The following is a 22216-nucleotide window of genomic DNA, read 5'->3' as shown; positions in this document are numbered from 1 at the left end:
TCTTCTGTTTGAAGCGATTGGCGTTCTCCTGGGCAGTGAGTGAGTTGGCGGGTGGAGGCAGTGGAGGACGAAGTAGAGAGCTGAAGGCGAAGAAGAGTTGATGGGGACGGGATGAAAAGTTGCTAATAAGAGTGGTAAAATAGGTCTGCTTGGCAGAGAGGAGGCTGGAATTGTATTTTTGGAGGGCAGATTTATATTGGTTGAAATCTCTCTGAGACTTGGTCTTACACCACAGGCGCTCAAGAGCACGACTACGTTTTTTCAGACTTCTAGTATCATCTGTTTGCCAAGGTTGAGGGGGTCGGGGCTTGATTCTGTGTGTAGTGGGAGATGACGTAGGTTTCTGCGGGTAACTTTAAGGCGGTTGGAGGGAGGAGGTGAAGCAAAGGGAGAGAGTGAAACTAATAAAGGTGGTGATCAGAGAAAGGCAATGGATAGTTAGAGAGGTTGCATGGAGTGCAAAGGTGAGAGAAAACGGAGGTCAAGGATATTGCCTTCGGAGTGAGTAGTAGTAGTGCAGAGTCAGAAGTGCTTTCTACTTATAGAAATCGTCACTTTGAGAAAGAGCCCAGTTGCAAATGTGTGCCCCCTGCAAATGCTTCCCCCAAGAGAAGCATATATTTATACTGATAGGGGTGGGGTGTGGGTGGATTTCAATTATCACTCAGGAGGTAATAAAGCTTGGCTTGTTAACAGGGCAAAATTCCTAATTCAGAAACTAGCAAGAGGGCACTAAAGTTAAACGGGCCATAATTTTGGGTAAGACAAGGGAGATAATAAAGCATTGTAATGAGGACAGGTCTACAGACAGTTAAGTAAAAATAACATACCAGCATTATTAGAGACACATAAGAAAAGCAGATAGCAGCGTTTCAGTTTTTTGGGTGGAGATGGTTCAGTTAGCACATATCTGTAAGATGAGAGAAGAGATTCTCAGGTGAGACAGTCAGATAATCAGTTAAAGCGGGGTTTCACTGTCTACATTTTTTTTTTTTTTTTTTTGGCAAAATGACAATGTTTGATATATTTAAATATCTAACTTACTGGTTCCGTTTTTAGAGCTTACTGCTCTCAGTTTTCTCCAATAAAAAAAAAAAAAGTTATAAATTTTCCTTTTGATGGTTGTCATCTTGCCTGTGGGCACGTGAAGCCCACAGGCATCCTCTTCCGGGATACAGTGCTGCTGATCGACCAGCATGCACCTCCCGTTCTATCCCCGATCTCGCGCATGCGCAGTAAACACAAATCAGAGCGCCGTCAACAGCTGTCTGTTGAAATCACGCGAGATTTCACGGCGGCTCTCTGCATTGACTCCTGGGATGAATGACACGAGATCCCAGGAGAGTGCGGCGATCAGAGGAAGTGATGAAAATACCCTTAAAATCCCCGTCCACAGCCGCGGCCACATATCGTACGGTAGGAAAAAAAAAAATTATATATATATTGCTATATTTAGAAGCCACGGAGCTGAAGTTTACAAAATGTGTGAAGATCCACTTTAATGATAAGTGCAGAGTCAGAAGTGCTTTCCACTTATAGAAATCGCCACTATGAGAAAGAGCCCAGTTGCAAATGTGTGTCCCCTGTAAATCAGCGGAAGTTGCTCACAAGTGAGAGAGAAAAAAACAAACAAAAAAAAAAACTGTATTAAAATACATTCTTCTCATATTCATTATACTTAATGTACCCTTGTGGCTGACACAGCTTAGATTTTAACCACCTCCCGCCCAAGGTACATCATATGACGTCCTTGACTGAGTAGGGATATCTGAATGATGCCTGCAGCTATAGACATCATTCAGATATCAGCTTTTAGTGCCGGCGATTCCCTACGCCATAAAACGATCATATCGGCTGTTCTGCCGCTTGATCTTTCTTATGCCTTAGTCTGAGACAGGATCCGCCGGCCCCGGATGGTGACCATAGAGATTTCCGGTGGACCAGATGGTCGCCAGAGTCTCTATGATCTTTCGGAGGCCGGGAGCAATGTTATGATGTCACGCCCTGCCTCTGCATTCAAACGAATGGTGCCGCCTCGGCTGGGAAGTCGTGATCGTTAATTTTTTTTTTTTTTTTTTTAATTTCAGGCTTCCCAGCCTAGAGGTGAGATGTGGGGTTCTTACTGACCCCATATCTCACTGTAAAGAGGACAGATCATACCATATTCCTATTACAAGCGATGTTTACTGACTACCCCTGTCCAAGACAATCACCTTGGATAGCCCATGTAAGCGAAAGCTCTCCTGAGCAAAAATGGAAGCCAGTTCCCTAGAAGTGGGCAAAGCAGGCAAAAGAGGGATTGTGCCTCTGTAATCAAGGATAACCAATAACAACGGAAACTTAGGTGAGGAAACAACTTGGAATTGGATTATCTCATGGTGAAGAGCCCCTACAGCCATGGACAACGAAACAGTCTCATGCGTCACATGGGCAGGCTGTAGAGGTCTCCCGTCAAGAGCCTCATTGGCAAGTGGAGTGTCACGCAGCTGCAGCGGAATCGAGTGCTTCGATACAAAGGCAGCATCAATGAACAGACCTGCAGCCCCAAAGTCGATTAGAGCCTGTATCTCAACGGACGACTCAGCCCAATAAAGGGTAACCGAAACCAGGGGCTTATCCTTCTGGATAACTGGGGACGAAACGCCTGGCCACAATAAAAAAGGCAAAGCCTCTCCCTTCTCCTAAGAGTTCTCTCATCCACAGAGAGACGCGTGAAGCCCAATTGCATGGGTTCACCTTCACTGACTGACACGGTACCAGGAAGCATGGGAGGTGATGGAGGCAAGGGTGGGACTGCAAAGTTCGGAGGCAAATGTACAGGAGGCTTCCGCAAGCGCTCCTTAAAAGGGAGTCTATCTCTGAGTCTGGAGTCAATGAGGATGGCAAACGTGATCAACTTCTCCAGCTCAGTGGGTATATCTCGGGCTGCCATCTCATCCTTGATGGTATCTGAGAGACCATGAGAAAAAGCAGCCACGTGGGCCTCATTGTTCCAAGCAACCTCTGCTGCCAGAGTACGAAACTTAATGGCGTAATTGGCGACCGTTCTCGTACTCTGATGGACATGAGGCACTTGGCAGCAGAAGCGGAGCGTACGGGAACGTCAAATACCCTTTTACTAGAATCCACAAACTCAGGATAACGCAAGACAACAGGGTTTGCCAAGGATCTCTCAGAAAGCAAAGATATCACGAAACCTACTTTGCTTCTGTCCGTGGGAAACACTTGGGGCAGCATCTCAAAAAATATCTCAACCTGGTTGAGAAACCCTCTGCATTGGACTGGATCGCCCCCAAATCGCTGGGGAAGTGGAGCGGAACCAGACATACCTCTTATAGGAGGTAATATTCGAGGCGGGTGCCTGCACAGAGACTGGAACAGCAGCAGGGACAGCCTGCAACACAGGTTGTACCGGAGCAGCCACAGTATGATATTCCAGGTGAGCCGTGCGACTCAGGAGCATTTGTAACGTCATGGCAATCTGATCCATGCGGTGATCTTGCTCATCCAATCTGGAAAAAATATTACCAACAAGTGGATTGACTGCATCTTCTGAATGCATGGCCTTCGCCTACTGTCAGAAACCATGAATCAGACTGAGACAGAAGTACAGTTAAATCTCACTTGTTTAAGAATTAAAAAAAAAAAAAAAAGTAAACAGAGTAAAACGTAGTCAAAACATAGCCAGAATTCAGGAACCGGAACGGATAGTCAGACAAGCCAAAACGTCAGGAAGCCAGAGAGGAGCGTAGTAGAACAGAAAGAAGGACCTGGAGCCAGAAGGAACGTCACCCAAGCAAGTCTTTAACAGGAACACTGGAGAGCGTCTCTAGAGATGTGACCAAGGCAAAAGGTAGAGATCATCTGGACTTAACGGCTTAAGTAGGCAGGACTAACGAGCAGGATATCATCAACATTTGAGTCAGTGTGGAGAGATAGGAACTGGTAATTAGCCAACAGCTGAGCGGCTAGCTTTGAGAAGGAAGGGCTGAGCCCAGCCCTGACAGTATGCACACCTGGATAAGCTGGCAAGCATAGTAAAGGTCATGCTTTTTTTCTTCTCCAGTGCTCCATCAGGTCTCCTGGGTGAGAAGCTAACAGAGATGCAGGTTGATGTTTCCCTTGTGTCCTGGACGGTTGACAGTTCCACAGGGTTCAGTTCTTTCTCCCACTCTTTTCACAGTCTATACTAGAGGTCGACCGATATATCGGCCGATATTTGGCTTTTTTTACTTAATCGGGCATCCACCGATTGTGCTGATAAAAAAAGCCGATTCAGCGGGACTTGCAAATGACTTCTGTAATAGAAGTCAATTGCAAGTTGTGTGAAGTTATCTTCTCTCCTCCTCTGGGCAGCCTGCCAAGTCTGATAAGAAGATACATTGTATCTCTTTCAGGTTCTTTTATCAATAGACTGAACTCGTGGAGAAGTTTTCAGTTTAACCATTTAAAGACTAAATCTTTTCTGACACTTGTTGCTTACAAGTAAAAATCCTGTATTTTCTGCTAGAAAATCACTTGGAACCCCCAAACATTATATATATATTTTTTAGCAGAGACCCTAGGGAATAAAATAGCGGTTGTTGCAATATTTTATGTCACACGGTATTTGCTCAGCGGTCTTTCAAACGCAATTTTTTTTTTAAAAATACACTAATGAAATTTAAAAAAAAAAAAAAAAAAAAAAAGCAGTAAAGTTAGCCCATTTTTTTTCGTCCAAAAGTTTTGATTACCTGTTTTTGTGTATTTAATATTTAAGATATAGTTGTTTTTTTTAATCTAAATTCTACATACAAGTGAACTGATTGGAGGTTTGTTTTGTTCAATAAATGTTTAAATATAAAAAATTTTCTGTATCACTTATTACTTAAGGCTGCTTTCACACTAGAGCGGGCATGCGTTGACGGTAAAACGCTGTTAATTTTAGCGGCGCTATTCGGCTGCTAGCGGGGCGCTTATAACCCAGCTAGCGGCCGAAGAAGGGGTTAAATGCGCCCCTGAAGCGCTGCTGCCGAAACGCTTTGCAGGCGCTTCGGCAGCGGTGCGCATTCATTTCAATGGGCAGGAGTGGTGGAGGAGCGGTATACACCGCTCCAAAGATGCTGCTTGCAGGACTTTTTTTAACATCCTGCCAGCGCATCGCCTCAGTGTGAAAGCACTCGAGCTTTCACATAGACTGCAGGGGAGCCGTTTTACAGGCGCTATTTTTAGCCCAAAAGCGCCTGAAAAACGCCCCAGTATGAAAGGGGTCTAACTGTTACATTTTATGAGATGAAGGGAAAAAAAAAAAAAAAATCGGCCTAATGTATCGGCCCAAAAAAAAAAATCGGCATCATTTATCGGCCATCGGCCACCGCGATTTCTAAATATCGGCTTTGGCATCGGCCAGAGAAAAACCCATATCGGTCGACCTCTAGTCTATACCACTGACTTCAGCTACCAGAGAGTCTTGCCATCTTTCGAAGTTTTCTTCTGGTAGAACAAAAAAAAAAAAAAAAAATAAAAAAAAACTAGAATTGTATATCCAGCTTAAGGGGCAAAGGATTTTTTTTTTATAATGTGTTGTAAAGCGATGCGTAAACTGTCAGCGCTATATAAATCCTGTATAATAGTAATAATGATAATGTCAATACATTCAAAATCAGCCAACAGAGGGGTGGGAAATAAAGGCTTACAAAGAAAAAAAAAAATGGGAATGTCTGCAGCTCAAAGAGATGTCTGAAGGATCAAACCTAAAGCTGGATTCAGATAAGATAAGGGTCTTGACAGGAAATTGTAGAAATGGATACTAAAGACCATAGATCTGGATGATGGTCAGCCTGGGTCATAGAGATTGTGAAATGAAAAGCCAGTGTACCCTTAAAGGGTCCATCCAGGATACAAAATAAATCAATCTTCCTGAAGCAGTGACTGAGGGATAGACTTTCACAGCCCAACACACACTTGTTCGGGGCATCATTTCTGAACGTAGATCTGGAAATTGTTAGAATTAATGGTCTCCTCAATGCTGAAAAGTACAGGCAGATACTTCTCCATCTTGCAATACCATCAGAGAAGTGTCTGATAAGTCCCAATTTCATTCTGCAGAAGGACCATGACACCAAACACACAGCCAAAGCAATAAAGAGTGAGTGCTAAGAGCAAAAAGAACAAGGATACATGGTAAGGCACAGAGCCCTGATCTCATATTTTAGTTTGTTTTGGATTACATGAAGAGACAGAAGCCACTAAGACAGTCTAAGGCAGTGATGGTGAACCTTGTAATTCCAAAACATCTGGGGTGCCATTTCCCATGATGCTCATGCACTCTGCAAGTGTAGTTGAGCATCATTGGAAATGTAGTTCCAAAACATCTGGGGTGCCAAGGTTCGCCGTCACTGGTCTAAGGCCTCTTGCGTGCAGCCGTAAAGTCGAGAGGGTGCAAAGTGTAAAATACGTCTGTTGTGGCGCCCAGGAGCCACAGCTAAAGAGAATTTTAGCCCACAGGACTGGATTACAGAAAACACTGTGCATTTGTAACCGCGGCGGCACCGATGTGTACGTGCGTACAAATATGGGCATATTACATGTAAAGCTAATGCCATGGCTGGCGATTACTTGAGCATAGTGTTCTTGCTAATGCAGCCCTATAGGCTACTATATGTTGCAGTTGTGGATCTCGAGCACCACAAAGACATACAGTATCTAACAAAAGTGAATACACCCCTCACATTTTTGTAAATATTTTATTATCTTTTCATGTGACAACACTGAAGAAATTACACTTTGCTACAATGTAAAGTAGTGAGTGTACAGATTGTATAACAGTGTAAAATGTGCTGTTCCCTCAAAATAACTCACACAGGTATTAATGTCTAAACCGCTGGCAACAAAAGTGAGTACACCTCTAACTGAAAATGTCCAAATTGGGCACAAAGTGTCAATATTTTGTGTGGCCACTATTATTTTCCAGCACTGCCTAAACCAGGGGTAGGCAACCTTGGCCCTCCAGCTGTTTTGAAACTACAAGTCCCATGAGACATTGCAAGACCCTGACAATCACAGGCATGACTCCTAGAGGCAGAGGCATGATGGGATTTGTAGTTTCACCACAGCTTGAGGGCCGAGTTAGCCTACCCCTGGCCTAAACCCTCTTGGGCATGGAGTTCACCAGAGCTTCACAGGCTGCCACTGGAGTCCTCTTCCACTCCTCCATGAAGACATCACGGAGCTGGTAGATGTTAAAGATCTTGCGCTCCACCACCTTCCATTTGAGGATGCCCCACAGATGCTCAATAGGGTTTTGGTCTGGAGACATGCTAGGCCAGTCCATCACCTTTACTCTCAGCTTTTTTTTTTTTAGCAAGGCAGTGGTTGTCTTGGAGGTACGTTTGGGGTCATGTTGGGATACTGCCCTGCGGCCCAGTCTCTGAAGGGAGGGGGATCATGCTCTGCTTCGGTATGTCACAGAACACGTAGGCATTCATTGTTTCCTCAATGAACTGTAGCTCCCCAGTGCCGGCAGCACTCACGCAGCCCCAGATCATGACATTCCCACCACCATGCTTGACTGTAGGCAAGACACACTTGTCTTTGTACTCCTCACTTGGTTGCCACCACACTAGCTTGACACCATCTGAACCAAATAAGTTTATTAATTTTAAGTTTGGTCTCATCAGACCTCAGGGCATGGTTCCAGTAATCCATGTCCTTAGTCTGCTTGTCTTTAGCAAACAGTTTGTGGACTTTGTGCATCAGCTTTAGAAGAGGCTTCCTTCTGGGAAGACAGCCATGCAGACCAATTTGATGCAGTGTGCGGCGTATGGTCTGAGCACTGACAGGCTGAGCCCCCACCCCTTCAACCTGTGCAGCAATGCTGGCAGCACTCATATGCCTATTTTCCAAAGACAACCTCTGGATATGACGCTGAGCACGCGCACTCAACTCCTTTGGTCGACCATGGCGAGGCCTGGTCTGAGTGGAACCTGTCCTGTAAAACCACTGTATGGTCTTGGTCACCGTGCTGCAGTTCAGTTTCAGGGTCTTGGCAATCTTATTGCCTAGGCCAGTGATGGCGAACCTTGGCACATAATGCTCAACTACACTGCAGAGTGCATGAGCATCATGGGAAATGTAGTTCCAAAACATCTAGGGTGCCAAGGTTCGCCATCACTGGCCTAGGCCATCTTTATGTAGAGCAACAATTTTTTTTGGATCCTCAGAGAGTTCTTTGCCATGAAGTGCCATGTTGAACTTCCAGTGACCAGAATGAGAGTGTAAGACCAGTAACACCAAATTTAACACACCTGCTCCCCATTCACAACTGAGACCTTGTAACACTAATGAGTCACATGACATCGGGGAGGGAAAATGGTTAATTGGGCCCAATATGGACATTTTCTCTTAGGGGTGTACTCACTTTTGTTGCCAGCGGTTTAGACATTAATGGCTGTGTGTTGAGTTATTTTAAGGGGACAGCAAATTTACACTTCTATACAAGCTGTACACTCACTACTTTACACTGTAGCAAAGTATAATTTCTTCAGTGTTGTTACATGAAAATATATAATTAAATATTTACAAAACTGAGGGGTGTACTCACTTTTGTGAGATACTGTATTTTACGCCCATATGCTAGACTTTATGGCCGAGTACACGAGGCCTAAATCCATAAAACTGTGATTAGTTCTTTTAAATGTTTGGAACAACCTACTTTTTGATGAATACGTGCATTTCAAGACAAAGTGCATGCATTCTTTTTGCCCGTGTCATCTGATATAACCTAACCCACACTCCTACCTCCACATATGCACGCTTACCTGGATCTAATGGCCACCGCTTCTGCCGTTTGTTTATATACAGTGCCCCAAGTCTCACTGCCCTGGCTGCACCTGCCCATTATGGCCTCAGACTTCTATAGGGCCTTCTCCCTTCTTCTCCAGCCTTGGGACGCTGCCCCACAGACGTCTATGGGGCTGTAATAAACAAGTACGACCAGGATGGTTGAGATGGATGAAAACAAACACCGGAAGCTGCAGTACTCAGATCCCCACACCTATGCATCTGTGGAGGGGTGACATTGGAATGGGTTGGGTTAGGGCAGGTAAAAAGGGGCAAAAAGGATAAATGCCTAAAGAGTGCTTATCCTTTAAAAACTGTGTCAACTCTGTGCAAGTATAGCTAGGAATTTTGATGTTATTTTAAAGACAAAAAGGATGGACATACCAATATTGTTTTATTTTAAACTTTTTTTTTTTCTTTATGCACTTTGTAAGTTACGTTACAGCATTTTTTTCACAAGTGCCTGAAACTTCTGCACAGTACTTTATGTGGGCTGTCATTAAAAATTACTCCTCCTGAAAATGCTAGATTCTTTGCTGTTATGCTGACATGTTGCCTTCAATACTTTGAGCAACTGATAACAAAAAAAAAAAAAAATATATAGGCCCCTTTCACGCGAGCTTTCCAATCAGGTCCGCCTGTCAGTTTTTCAGGCGGACCTGATCGGAGCCTCCATTCACTCCTATGGGGCACTGGAGGTCAGCGGTGACATGTTCGCCGACATCAGCTGCTATCCGATCCTGTCCATGAAATCCAGAGGGATGGACACCCTATTTTCCATCCGTCTGGCGGATCAGATGAAAACTGGACAGGCGGTTCATTTTCGTCCGATTTCCCCATAGAAGCAGCACAGTAAGCGGAAACAGACCTGTCATCCACCAGCTCAGAGGGGATCAGCGGATCGATCCCCCCGCTGAGCAAAGCGGAATCCGTCAGGCGGACCGCCCGTGTAAAAGAGCCCATAATAAACTCCAACTATCAGTAAGTAGGAACAGCAACCAAAGCACAGATATTTTATTGATGACAGCTGTCCTTTAATGTTTATTGGCAAAACATACCAACAGCCTGTTTTTTTTTCCCCCCCGAACCAAAAACACCATGATCACTGACCTCTGGCTGTATGGTAGGCTTTAGGAGGGCGATAGAACTGAACCACAGTTTAACTGCCTGTTTTTACTGCCCCCACTTTTGTGCACCACATCCATACCTTACACCCGGCTGCATGGCTTGATGGCAAGAGAGTTTTGGAGATGGGAAGACCTATGGATTTCAGCACACCTTCAGAAATAAAATATCGGCTGCTCTCTACTAGTGACATATCCCCAGTTCTCCTCTGAGCTGCAGAGTATGCCAATAATGACCTGAGGGCCAAGGATTTTACAGCCCACTAGAGAAAAAAAAAACATGAATAACCAGAACAAAGAGGCCATAAGAGGACACCAACATTATTCATCTCCTACTAAGATGTAGAAAGCATTTCCAATTTTTCCTCTGACAATGTAAAAAAAATAAAAAAAAATTCTGAAATTTACAGTCAATTCTTTTTTTTAACTATTTAAAGGAAAGGATACAATATAAATTATTGTGTTTAATCCACATGAACCTTACTCCTCCATGAGCAAGTATTGGTGAAAGGGCCCCTTCTTCCTCCTTTTCCATTAGGATTGGCATGAAGTGCTCAACTTCAGACATATCGACATCTCCGCGGTAATTACGACATATAAGGACCTATACAAAAATGATTAAAACAAATTGCTGTAAAAAATATGCAGAATTATATTTCTATTGTTTTTTAAACAAAGTAGACCATTATTGTTAAAAGCAAGGTTCAGTTTTTTTGTTTTAAATTCCAGCTTTCCTATGTACTAAATACATAATTTATGTACAGTGCCTCATCTCAGCCTCCAGTGTCTCCTATGGAAAACTCCTCCATTACTTCCTGCTACCCATCCTGGTATTTGGGACATGAAATTGTTAGTGAACCAAGTAAGAAGTTCACCAGCTGACCTCATTAATACACAACCTGCACCTGCTCTCCTCCTCCAGGAAATTGCTCCCGTCCACCTTTGCAGTTTCACGCTTCTCCAATGCAGATATTGTCAGTGAGCACCGTTCTCCCTAAACACGCAGCCATCGATTGTTTTGTATCTTCTTCTTGCACAGATTATTCATTTTGCAGAGTGTGGAGAGGCTAGGTGATCACATAACAGTCTATGTGGAGCATAGCTGTAGCACTCAAAACAAAAGAAGCGTGTCCCTGGAAGTCTGTAAAGCTCAACATACACTGTACAACCTCACTGCACAAGCTCTTTTAGATCTACCATCAACTATGTAGTGCAAGGGCCTGCCTGAATGGACAGAGAATGATTCAATAGACAGGTGTGTCCTCCTATATATAGTTTTTGGTAAATAAAAAAAAAAAAAAAAAAAAAAAAAAAAAGAAAGAAGAAGATTGTACAGAGCTTACAGAGTTTCAAGAAGGCAAATTGTTGGTGCCCGCTTAGCTGGTGCCTCTGTGACTGAAGTTGCCAATTTGTGGTGTTGCGAGGTACAGTATCAAAAGGTTATGACGGCATATAGTGTTTCAGGGAAAATTTCTGATAAACATAAGCACAGTCAACTGCATCGAACATTGGGTGTGGCCAAATTGCACTACCAGTGGGGGTATCAAAGGAGCAATAAATACCAGGAATGCGCTATGTACAGAGCGCAGAGTTTGGGGGTGCACTATGTGCAGAGTTTAAGAGTGCACAACATACTGGCGCAGGTTTAGCAGTGTGCAGGGTTCTGGCTAAAAAAAAAAAAAAATGAAATATGTGTAAGGGCCACTTGAGATGGCCTGGCGGGGCCGGATTCGGCTCACTGGCCTTGTGTTTGACACGTGATCCAGACCATAAGGCCTCATTTACACTTGCTTTGCTCTCTGAAGAGCGATCTGTGTACAGATTGCTCTCTAGAGAACATTTGAGAAGCCGTGAGGAGGTAAGGTATTGCCTCCTCATTGACTGTTTTACCACCTAAATGCTGGACTACCGTGCAACAAACACTGCGCATGATTGTGGGGCAGCCCCATTCACCAAACAGGCTGACAGTATTGCCCTGCTGAGCGTGGTAGTTATAATTCCTGTTGCAGCCACGAAGCATAGCATTGGGGCACATGTGCCCACTCACTCCACCCCGGCCGATGCCTTTCCAGCTAAATGAGGGGCTGTTGAGAGGTGGTAACAGCCCCCCTCCCAACCGCTATTGAAAACAAGCCCTTAAAGATAAGTGCAGTATTACTATTACACTTAAAGGAGTTGTAAAGGCAGAAGGTTTTTTTATCTTAATGCATTAAGATAAAAAACCTTGTGTGTAGCAACCACCCCAGTACCCCCCAATTACTTACTTGAGCCGCATCTCTCTCCAGCGCTGTCCACGACACTCCTCCTGATTGGCTGAGACACAGCAGTGGAGCCATTGGCTCCAGCGGCTGTCAAAGTCAGTCACCCAATTAGGGGAGAGAGGGGGCGGGGCCGAGTCAAGGCTCCGTGTGTGACTCGGCTCCAGTGCTACCATGGGAAGCTGCTGACTGGGGGGGACACTCAATAGGAGGGAGGGGCCATGAGCACTGAAGAGGGACCCGAGAAGAGGAGGATGTGGGCTGCTCTGTGCAAAAGCAACTGCACAGAGAAGGCAAGGATAGCAGGTTTTTGTTTTTTTAAAAGAGCCTTTACAATCATTTTAAAGTGGTTGTTAAGCCACAGTCATATCTTCATATAATCCTCTGTTTCCTAAAGCTGTGTGCCCTAGTCTCTGTGTTTTATAAAGAAAATGACGTTTATACCTGATTTTAGAGCACCGCCAAGCGCTCATGTGTCCGGTCGCCTCTCTCGATCAGGCAGCCGGTCATGTGAGCACCGTTCTCAAATCAGGTATAGATGGCAATTTTTTTTTATAAAACAGAGACTGGGGCACACAGCATTAGGAAACACAGAGGATTAAATGAAACATAAAAAGTTATTTCAGAAGCAGGAGGGTGGGGGCGGGTACTGTGACGAGCTAACAGGCAGGGAGGGAAGGGGAGGAGGACGACAGGAGAGCTGCGGATGACGAAGGTACGTAAACTGACCACGGTGTCAGGGCTCAACAGCCATGATAAACCGTGGTCAGTTTACAGAGGGGAGGGCAGAACCAGGCAGGATCAGCCAGGTATTTTAGGTTATACAGGGGACCAAATTACACAGCACAAGCACTGTGCTGTATAACATGCTTTAAAGGAACGAGACCTGTTTTTTTTTTTTTTTTTTTTGTAGGGTAAACGCTTTGAGAATAAAAAAATAAAAATAAATTGGCCGCACACTATCACAGAGCTACTGCAAAGTAAATCCTTTAATGAGTTCACAGTCAGGAAAGCAAGACAGGACAATTGTGATCGCGTTTCACACTTACATCACATGCTTAATCATAACAAAATTACTATTATACTTACCTAAGCCCCATCTCGATCCAGCACTGTGCCCGGCAGCAGCATCTCTCTCCTCATTGGACATCGAGGCAGCAGCCGGAGCCATTGCAGTGGTCAATCACAGCCTGTGGGGGAGAGAGGGGAGCAGGGCTAAGCCATGCTGAGAGTGTGTGTGTGTGTGTAAATGGACACACACAGCGCAGCCTGGGATCAAGCCTGCATGAGTGCCCCCATAGCAAGCAGCTTGCTGTGGAGGCACTCAACAGGGGGGAGGGGCGGGGGCTGAGCCAGGAGGGCTGGCAGGGGACCCCAGAAGAGGAGGATCAGAGCCATTGCACAGAGCAAGTTTGATTTGTTTATTAAAAAAATAAAAATCCCTAATAATCACTTTAATTATAGTGAAACAGAACAAGAGGTAAGGAAGGGGAGGTCTACTAATGAAGACGCACATTTTTTGGTAAAATTACACTTTAATGAATTTTAGTGTACACAAGCACAATAAATATCCTTTTTTTTCTCAAAAATTGGGTATCGCAAGTAAATACATACCAAACAGGTCATGCACACACCCGTGGAATGGTGACAAACTACGGTACTTTAAATTATCCATAGGAGAAACTTTAAAAGCCTTTACTCGTGTTACACAGCAGGCTTTGCTAGAATTATTGCGCTCTGACATTAGCAGTGATACCTCACATGTGTGGTGCGATTACTGTTTACATAGGTGTAAAAGGGCCAACGTGCATGTTTGCATTTGTGTGTGAGCAACATCCCTTGTGATCGCATCGGCCATGACAGGTCCTCTTTATGGAGAGATCTGGGGTCTATTAGACCTCATATCCCTCTTCTGGCCTTCTGTGCTGAACAAGCCAGTAAATAAACTGAAAAACAGAAGAAGTGACAAAATTCTCCTCACTTCTGGTTTCTGTGACTCGTTAGTGTTACAAGGTCTCGGGTGTGAAAGGAGAGCAGGTGTGTTAAATTTGGCGTTTTAGCTCTCACTCTCATACTAGTCACTGGAAGTTCAACATGGCACCTCATGGCAAAGAACTCGCTGAAGATCTGAAAAAAAAAAAGAATTGTTGCTCTACATAAAGATGGTCTGGGGCCTAGGCTATAAGAAGATTGCCAAGACCCTGAAACTGAGCCAGAGCACAGTGGCCAAGACCATACAGCGGTTTAAAAGGACAGGTTCCACTCAGAACAGGTCTCTCCATGGTCGACCAAAGAAGTTGAGTGCATGTACTCAGCGTCATTTTCAGAGGTTATCTTTGGGAAATAGATGTACGAGTGCTGCCAGCATTGCCGCAGAGGTTGAAGGGGTGGAGGGTCAGCCATGTCCTGTGATCTGATGAGACCAAGATGAACTTATTTGGTTCAAATTGTGTCAAGCGTGTGTGCTGGCAACCAGTACAAAAACAAAGTACAAAACAAATGTGTCTTGCCTACAGCCAAGCATGGTGGTGAGAGTGTCATGATCCGGGGCTGCATGAGTGCTGCCGGCACTGGGGAGCTACAGTTCATTGAGGGAATCATGAATGCCAACATGTACTGTAACATACTGAAGCAGAGCATGATCCCCTCCTTTTGAAGAGTGGGCTGCAGGGCAGTACTCCAACATCATAACAACCCCAAACACAACTCCAAGATGACTACTGCCTTGCTAAAGAAGCTGAGGGTAAACGTGACAGACTGGCCAAGCATGTCTCCAGACCTAAACCCTATTGAGCATCTGTGGGGCATCCTCAAAACGGAAGGTGGAGGAGCGCAAGGTCTCCAACATCCACCAGCTCCGTGATGTCGTCATGGAGGAGTGGAAGAGGACTCCAGTGGCAACCTGTGAAGCTCTGAACTTCATGCCCAAGAGGGTTAAGGTTATTGACACTTTGGGCCCAATTTGGACATTTTTACTTTGGGCTGTACTCACTTTTGTTGCCAGCGGTTTAGACATTAATGGCTGTGTATTGAATTATTTTGGAAGGGACAGCAAATTTACACTGTTATACAAGCTGTACACTCACTACTTTACATTGTAGCAAAGTGTCATTTCTTCAGTGTTGTCACATTAAATGATATAATAAAATATTTACAAAAATGTGAGGTGTGTACTCACTTGTGAGATACTGTATATCAGGGGTCTCAAACTGGCGGCCCTCCAGCTGTTGCGAAACTATAAGTCCCATGAGGCATTGCAAGGCTGACAGTTACAAGCATGACTCCTTTAGGCAGAGGCATGATGGGACTTGTAGTTGCTGGAGGGCCATCAGTTTGAGACCCCTGCTGTATATTATATTCCATCTCATAGATATAATCATGATTTAAGTATCTACTGGTGCAATAGTCATTCTGTATCACATAAAAATATATTATTTAGATTTCGAGCATATTAGAAGTAAGAATTGTTTTAAAGCATACCAATCATTGTTATGATAGATATACAGTTGTGATCATAAGTTTACATACCCTGGCAGGATTTATGATTTCTTGGCCATTTTTCAGAGAATATGAATGATAAAACACAAAAACATTTTTCACTCGTGGTTAGTTTACTCTTTTTAAATCATAATGACAACAGAAATTACAGTGTTTCCCCGAAAATAAGACCTATCCCAAAAATAAGCCCTAGTTTAAAATGCTTGTAAAATCCTATAATCCACTCTATTACAGTACTATATAATGTACAATGTGTGCGTTTCATTAATATAATTGCGGGAAAGAGAGCTCCGGCGGGTCACAGAAGCGCAAAGCAGCGCTATAACGAAGGTATTTGGCAAAATTATATTACAGAAACACACACATTGTACATTATATACTACTTTAATATAGTAAATTATAGGATTTTACAAGCATTTTAACTCAGTTCACACTGGGGATTCCTGACAGGCAGGGAAAGAGGGGGGGGAGAAGACAGCACATTACATGGTAAGACCTACCCTGAAAATAAGCCCTACTGTGTCTTTCGTTGCTAAAATTAATATAAGACCCGGGCTTATTTTCAGGGAAACACGGTATCCAAATGACCCTGATCAAAAGTTTACATACACTGAAATGTTTGGCCTTGGTACAGACACAGAAGGTGGCACACACAGGTTAAAATGGCAATTTAAAGGATAATTTCCCACATTTGTGGCTTTTTAAAATCACAATTAGTGTCTGTGTATAAATAGTCAATGAGTTAGCTCTCACATGGATGCACTAAGCAGGCTTGACACCGAGCCATGAGGAGGTAGAAAAGAACAGTCAAAATACCTGCGTAACAAGGTAATGAAACTTTACAAAGATGGAAAAGGATATAAAATGATATCCAAAGCCTTGAATATGCCAGTCAGTACTGTTTAATCACTTAAGAAGTGGAAAATTAGGGGCTCTTTTAATACTAAGCCAAGGTCAGGTAGACCAAGAAAGATTGCAGCCACAACAGGCAGAAGAATTGCTCCGGAAACAAAATAAAACCCACAGGAGAAATACAGGCTGCTCTCCAAAAAAACGGTGTGGTTGTTTTTAAGGAGCACAATTCAATGATACTTGAACAAAAAGAGCTGCATGGTTGAGCTGCCAGAAGGAAGCCTTTACTGCCAATGAGGCATGTCAAGGTGTTATTGGGCATATTGTAACCAGGCTTTTTTGTGGAACTTGTACAGTAAAGGCTTCTTTCTGGCAACTTGACCATGCAGCCCTCTTTTGTTCAAGTATTATCTTATTGTGCACCTTAAAAACAACCACACCATCTATCTCCAGAGCAGCCTGTATTTCTCCTGAGGTTACCCATGGGTTTTTCTTTGTATCCCGAACAGTTCCTGTTGCAGTTGTGGCTGAAATCTTTCTTGATCCACCCGACCTTGGCTTGGTATCAAGAGATCCCCAAATTTTCCCACTTCGTATTAAGTGATTGAACAGTACTGACTGGCATATTCAAGGCTTTGGATATCTTTTTATATCTTTTTCCATCTTTGTAAAGTTTCATTACCTTGTTACGCAGGTCTTTTGACTGTTCTTTTCTACCTCATGGCTCAGTGTCTAGCCTGCTTAGTGCATCCATGCGAGCGCTAACAAACTCATTGACTATTTATACACAGGCACCATTTGTGATTTAAAAAGCCACAAAAATGTGGGAAATTAACCTTTAATTGCCATTTTAACCTGTGTGTGCCACCTTCTGTGTCTGTACCAAGGCTAAACATTTCAGGGTATGTAAACTTTTGATCAGGGTCATTTGGGTGATTTTTGTTATTATGATTTAAAAAGAGTAAACACAGTTGATTGATAACAAATGGCTTCAGCCAAACACGAACCATGAATGAAGGAAATGTTTTTGCGTTATTCACATTCTCTAAAAAAAATGGCCAAGGAATCAAATTCTGCCAGGGTATGTAAACTTGAGCACAACAATATATCTCTCTCTATATATACACACACACTCTATCTATAGCTTGACCATGTCTATATAAATATATATCCATATAGCATGTGTTTTTACCTAGATGCATAAGTATTCATAGTATCTACAAGAGTAATATATTTATCCATATTCAATCATTTTATGTGATATTGATGAGTAAAATTATACTGGTTACCAGAATTCTAAATATATACATACACCAGCAACACTATACGAGCACACATTATGTAGGTTGAACATATTAGACCCCTTTCACACTGGGGCGCTTTGCAGGCGCTATAACGCTAAACATAGTGCCTGCAAAGCGCCCTGAAAGAGCCACTGCTGTCTCTCCAATGTGAAAGCCCCGAGGGCTTTCACACTGGAGCGGTGTGGCTAGCAGGACAGTAAAAAAAGTCCTGCTAGCAGCATCTTTGGAGCTGTGTACAATCAATGGGGCAGCGCGGCTATACCGCTGGCGCTGCAGCAGCGCTTTGTGGTGGTTTTAACCCTTTCTCGGCCACTAGCGGGGGGTAAAAGCGCCCCGCTAGCGGCCGAATAACGCTGCGAAATTGACGGTAAAGCATCGCACCCACTGCCCCAGTGTGAAAGGGGCCTTACTTAGAAGATATTTCAAGTTAAAAGGAGGAGAAGTCCAGTCTGGGCTCATTCGGCTGGGTTTCCCCTTTGGGTCACAGGAGTGCAATTAGTTTTGCACTCCTGTGACCCATTTTCAGCAGAGAGCTGTTGAGATGGCCGCTCTCCGCACCTCCGCAGCTCAGCTCTCCTATGAGCGTAGAGGAGCAGGGCAGCAGCTCTCTGCTCAGGAAGGTGAGAGAACCGAGACATCAGAGCTGCATAGGCAGGTATGAATATGGGATAAAAAAAAAAAAAACCCGGAGTTAGCCTTACCGGTAACTCTTTTTCTAGGAGTCTTCCAGGACAGCCTCTGAGACATAGGGCTCCTCCCTCCAGGGCAGGAAACACATTCACCCAAATGGTTAAAAGGAGGTCCTCCAGAAAACACGTATACCAATGGTCTTAAAAGGTGGTCCTCCAGACCTCCCTCTTCAGTTTACCAAAGAACTACCGGAAGGCTCTGAAAGACATAATACACTAACACCATGTCAGTACATAACTCCAACACCAGTTAAATATAAAACACCGGGTGGGAAACCAGGCTGTCCTGGAAGACTCCTAGAAAGAGAGTTACCGGTAAGTCTAACTCCGGTTTTCTCCTTTCGTCTTCCAGGACAGCTTCTGAGATGATAAGCAAGAAACTTACTTTGTCAGGGCGGGACCACTGCTTGGAGGACCTTTCGTCCAAATGTCTGCGCTTTGTCAGACAATAAATCCAGACGGTAATGCTTAGCAAACGTTGAGTAGCTGGACCGTGTTGCTGCCTTGCAGATGACCTCCGGAGAGGCTCCGGCCCTCTCTGCTCATGAAACCGAGACTGCCCTTGCAGAATGTGCCTTAATTAATGGTGCTTGTCTACCCTCCAACTTATAGGCTTCTATGATTGCCATTCTTATCCATCTAGCGATGGAAGATTTAGAGGCCCTGCAACCCTTGCGGGCCCCCGAAAAATTAACAAAAAAAGAGTCTGAGTTCCTAAAACCTCTAGAGACTTCTAAATAAACTAAAAGGCTTCTTTTAACATCTAATAAACTTAAAGATTCCTCCTCATCTGCTTCTGAGGTGGAAGGGAAAGTTGGCAGGACAATAACCTGAGATCTATGGCACATAGATGCTACTTTAGGAAGGAAACTGGGATCTGTCTTAAGAATGATCCTGTCCTCCCGAATCAACAAAAATGGTTCTCGAATAGAAAGCCTGCAAATCACTCACCCTTCTGGCTGACGTAATAGCTATCAGAAAAACTGTTTTGAGCACCACCCATTTTAGCATGGATTTCTCCAGGGGTTCGAATGGACTACCAGTAAGTGCTCTGAGGACCAATGCTAGATCCCAAGTGGGGCAGGCTGTAACTTTCACAGGCCTTTACTTTGACAGGGCTTTGAAGAAACTCCTAACGAATCGATCTTGCTGAAGTGAGGTCTGCAAGAAAATATTCAAGGCCGCAGTTTGAACCTTCAGTGTACTAACAGAGGCCCAGTTCTACGCCTGTCTGAAGAAAATCCAGAACTGCCGGAATCCCAGGATGACTCAACCCCTGCTCTACCAACCAGGAATTAAATCTTTTCCATACTTTGGCATAAATTGCCCTGGTTACCGGTTTACAGCACTCGAGAAGAGTTCTAATTACTCTGAGAACCCCTGCGCTTTCAACAGCTGTTCCTCAGATACCAGGCTGATAGATAGAGAGCCTCAGGCTAGAGGGTGTAGAAGCGGGCCCTGGGAAATCAAATCCTCTGACCAGGAGGGGTAAAGGAGGACAAAATAGCCAGTCTCTTCAGGATGGCAAACCAGGGCCTCTTTGGCCAAAATGGAGCCACTAGGATGAGATCCGTCGATTCTGCCAGAAATCTTTGAAGGACCGCAGCTATAAGCCGAACTGGGAGGAAAGCATAACACAGGTTGAACTGCCAAGGACTGGCAAAGGCGTCTATTCCTGCGGCCTGGTCCTGTGGGTGGACAGAAAAGAACTGTGCCACTTTCTTGTTGGCCTCCGAGGCAAAGAGGTCCACCTCCAGTTGTCCCCAACACCGTACAATCTCCCTGACAACATCTATGTTGAGGGACCATTCGTCCTGACACATGCCGGCGGCTGAGAAAATCCCCCAGCGAATTTTGAGAGCCTTTTAGGTGAATGGCCGACAATGAAGGCAGATTCACCTCGGCCCAGTACAAAATCTTGTTGGCTATGGCTTGTAAGGCAGGGCTCCTTGTACCTCCCTGCTTGTTCACATATGCCACAGCCGCCGCATTGTCCATCCGAACTTGTAGGTGTAATCCCCTATCCGAGACTGGAAAGCCTCTATAGCCTTTAGGATTGCCAGAAGCTCCCTCTGATTTGAGGATCGACGGGCCTCCACTGGTAACCAGGCTTCCTGAGCTAAGGACTCCTCCAGGTGGGCACCCCACCCCCATGCACTGACGTCGGTAGTCATCACTATGGCTACAGGATGGGCCCAGGACAGACCAACCTCCAGATTGTGATGAGCTCGCCACCACCATAAAGTCCTTTTGATTTTTGCTGGTAGGCGCATAGGTAGATCTAGACTTTGTTTTCTGCCATCCCAGAAACGCAACATGAGATTCTGCAAGGGACGCTGATGAAGTCTTGCCCAAGGAACCGCTGGAAAACAAGACGTCATCAGACCCAGAACTCTCATAACCTCCCTGATTGGGACTACCTGATTGGATTGAAGCTGGGCTACTGCCTGATCCACCTTCAGGATTTTTTTCCCTGGGGAGGAACACTTTCATCTCCACTGAAGATATCCTGTACCCCAAATACAGGACCTCCTGTGATAGGGTAAGGTGGGTCTTTTCCTTGTTGACTAGCCACCTGAGAGATAGTAGGAAACTCTGGGCCTCCTGCAGATCTCTCTCTAGTTGATGAAAAGAGGGGGCCACAAACAGTAGATCGTCCAGGTAGGGAATCACTGTAATGCCTCTGAATCTTAGCGGAGCTAAGGCCTCTGCTAGAACCTTCGTGAAGATTCTCGGTGAAGAGGACAGACCGAAAGGTAATGCCCGGAACTGGAAGTGCAGAACCTCCGAGTTTATTCTGACCGCTAGCCTGAGGAATTTTTGAAATTCCTGATGTATAGGGAGCAGGTAGGCATCCCTGAGATCTACCGCGGCCATAAAGCAGCCTGGAAAGAGGAGGTTGGTTATGGTAAATATGGATTCCATCCTGAACCGCTTGTACTTTACAAACTGGGTCAGGGGACGGAGGTTCAGGATTAGTCTGAACTTCCCTGTAGGTTTTCTCACCACAAACACATGGGAGTATACACCCTGACCCTGCTCCTTCTGGGGCACCTGTATAAGAACTCTTTGATCCACTAGGTCCCCTAATAGTAGGCCCAGAGCTTTCGCTTTTTCCCTGTCTCTGGGTAACTGGGTGACCTGATAACTTGAGGGGGGAACCGATTTGAACTCCAATCTTTAACCGTTCCTTATGATGTCTAAAATGAACGGACTTGGAGTAGAGTTGGTCCATTGTGAGAGGAACTCCCCTAGTCTCCCCCCCACAGGGACACAGGAGTCACTGGGGTTTTGAGGAGGATTAAATAGGATTCCTCCTCTTCCACGCCCTTTATGGCCCGTCCAATGTTTCTTGGGACGACCATCCCTCTCCCGCTGGCCCTGTTGTCTGGGGCCTCGAAAAAAACGTTTGCCCTCGCTTTTCTTCTCTCTCTCTGGAAACGCTTTCTTCCTGTCCTGAGTACTTTCCAGCGCCTCCTGGAGGCCGGGCCCAAACAGGTGGTCACCTGAAAAGGGTAACCCACAAAGCTTAAGCTTTGAGGCGGCGTTGCCTGTCCAGGCTTTTAGCCATACCGCCCTTCTAGCTGCATTTACTAACGCGGCTGACCTAGCGGCTAATTTTACAGAATCCGCGGAGGCATCCGCCAAAAAGCCAACCGCCTTAAATAGTA

The 22216-nt window shown here is 44.7% G+C and overlaps 1 protein-coding gene across 1 annotated transcript in view; it reads right to left on the bottom strand.

Moving 5' to 3' along the window:
* The window catches only part of LOC141105988 (AP-1 complex subunit mu-1), a 151862-nt gene that overhangs the window by 119757 nt on the left and 9889 nt on the right, over positions 1 to 22216 (bottom strand). The window contains exon 2 of the mRNA XM_073596285.1: positions 10392 to 10548. Coding sequence (XP_073452386.1) covers positions 10392 to 10548 — 157 coding nt within the window. The remainder of the gene's footprint in view (positions 1 to 10391; positions 10549 to 22216) is intronic.

Source organism: Aquarana catesbeiana, linkage group LG01 (assembly GCF_042186555.1).
Source record: "Aquarana catesbeiana isolate 2022-GZ linkage group LG01, ASM4218655v1, whole genome shotgun sequence".
In the NCBI taxonomy this organism is placed as follows: Eukaryota; Metazoa; Chordata; class Amphibia; order Anura; family Ranidae; genus Aquarana; species Aquarana catesbeiana.
This window is presented reverse-complemented; position numbering and strand designations above follow the sequence as displayed.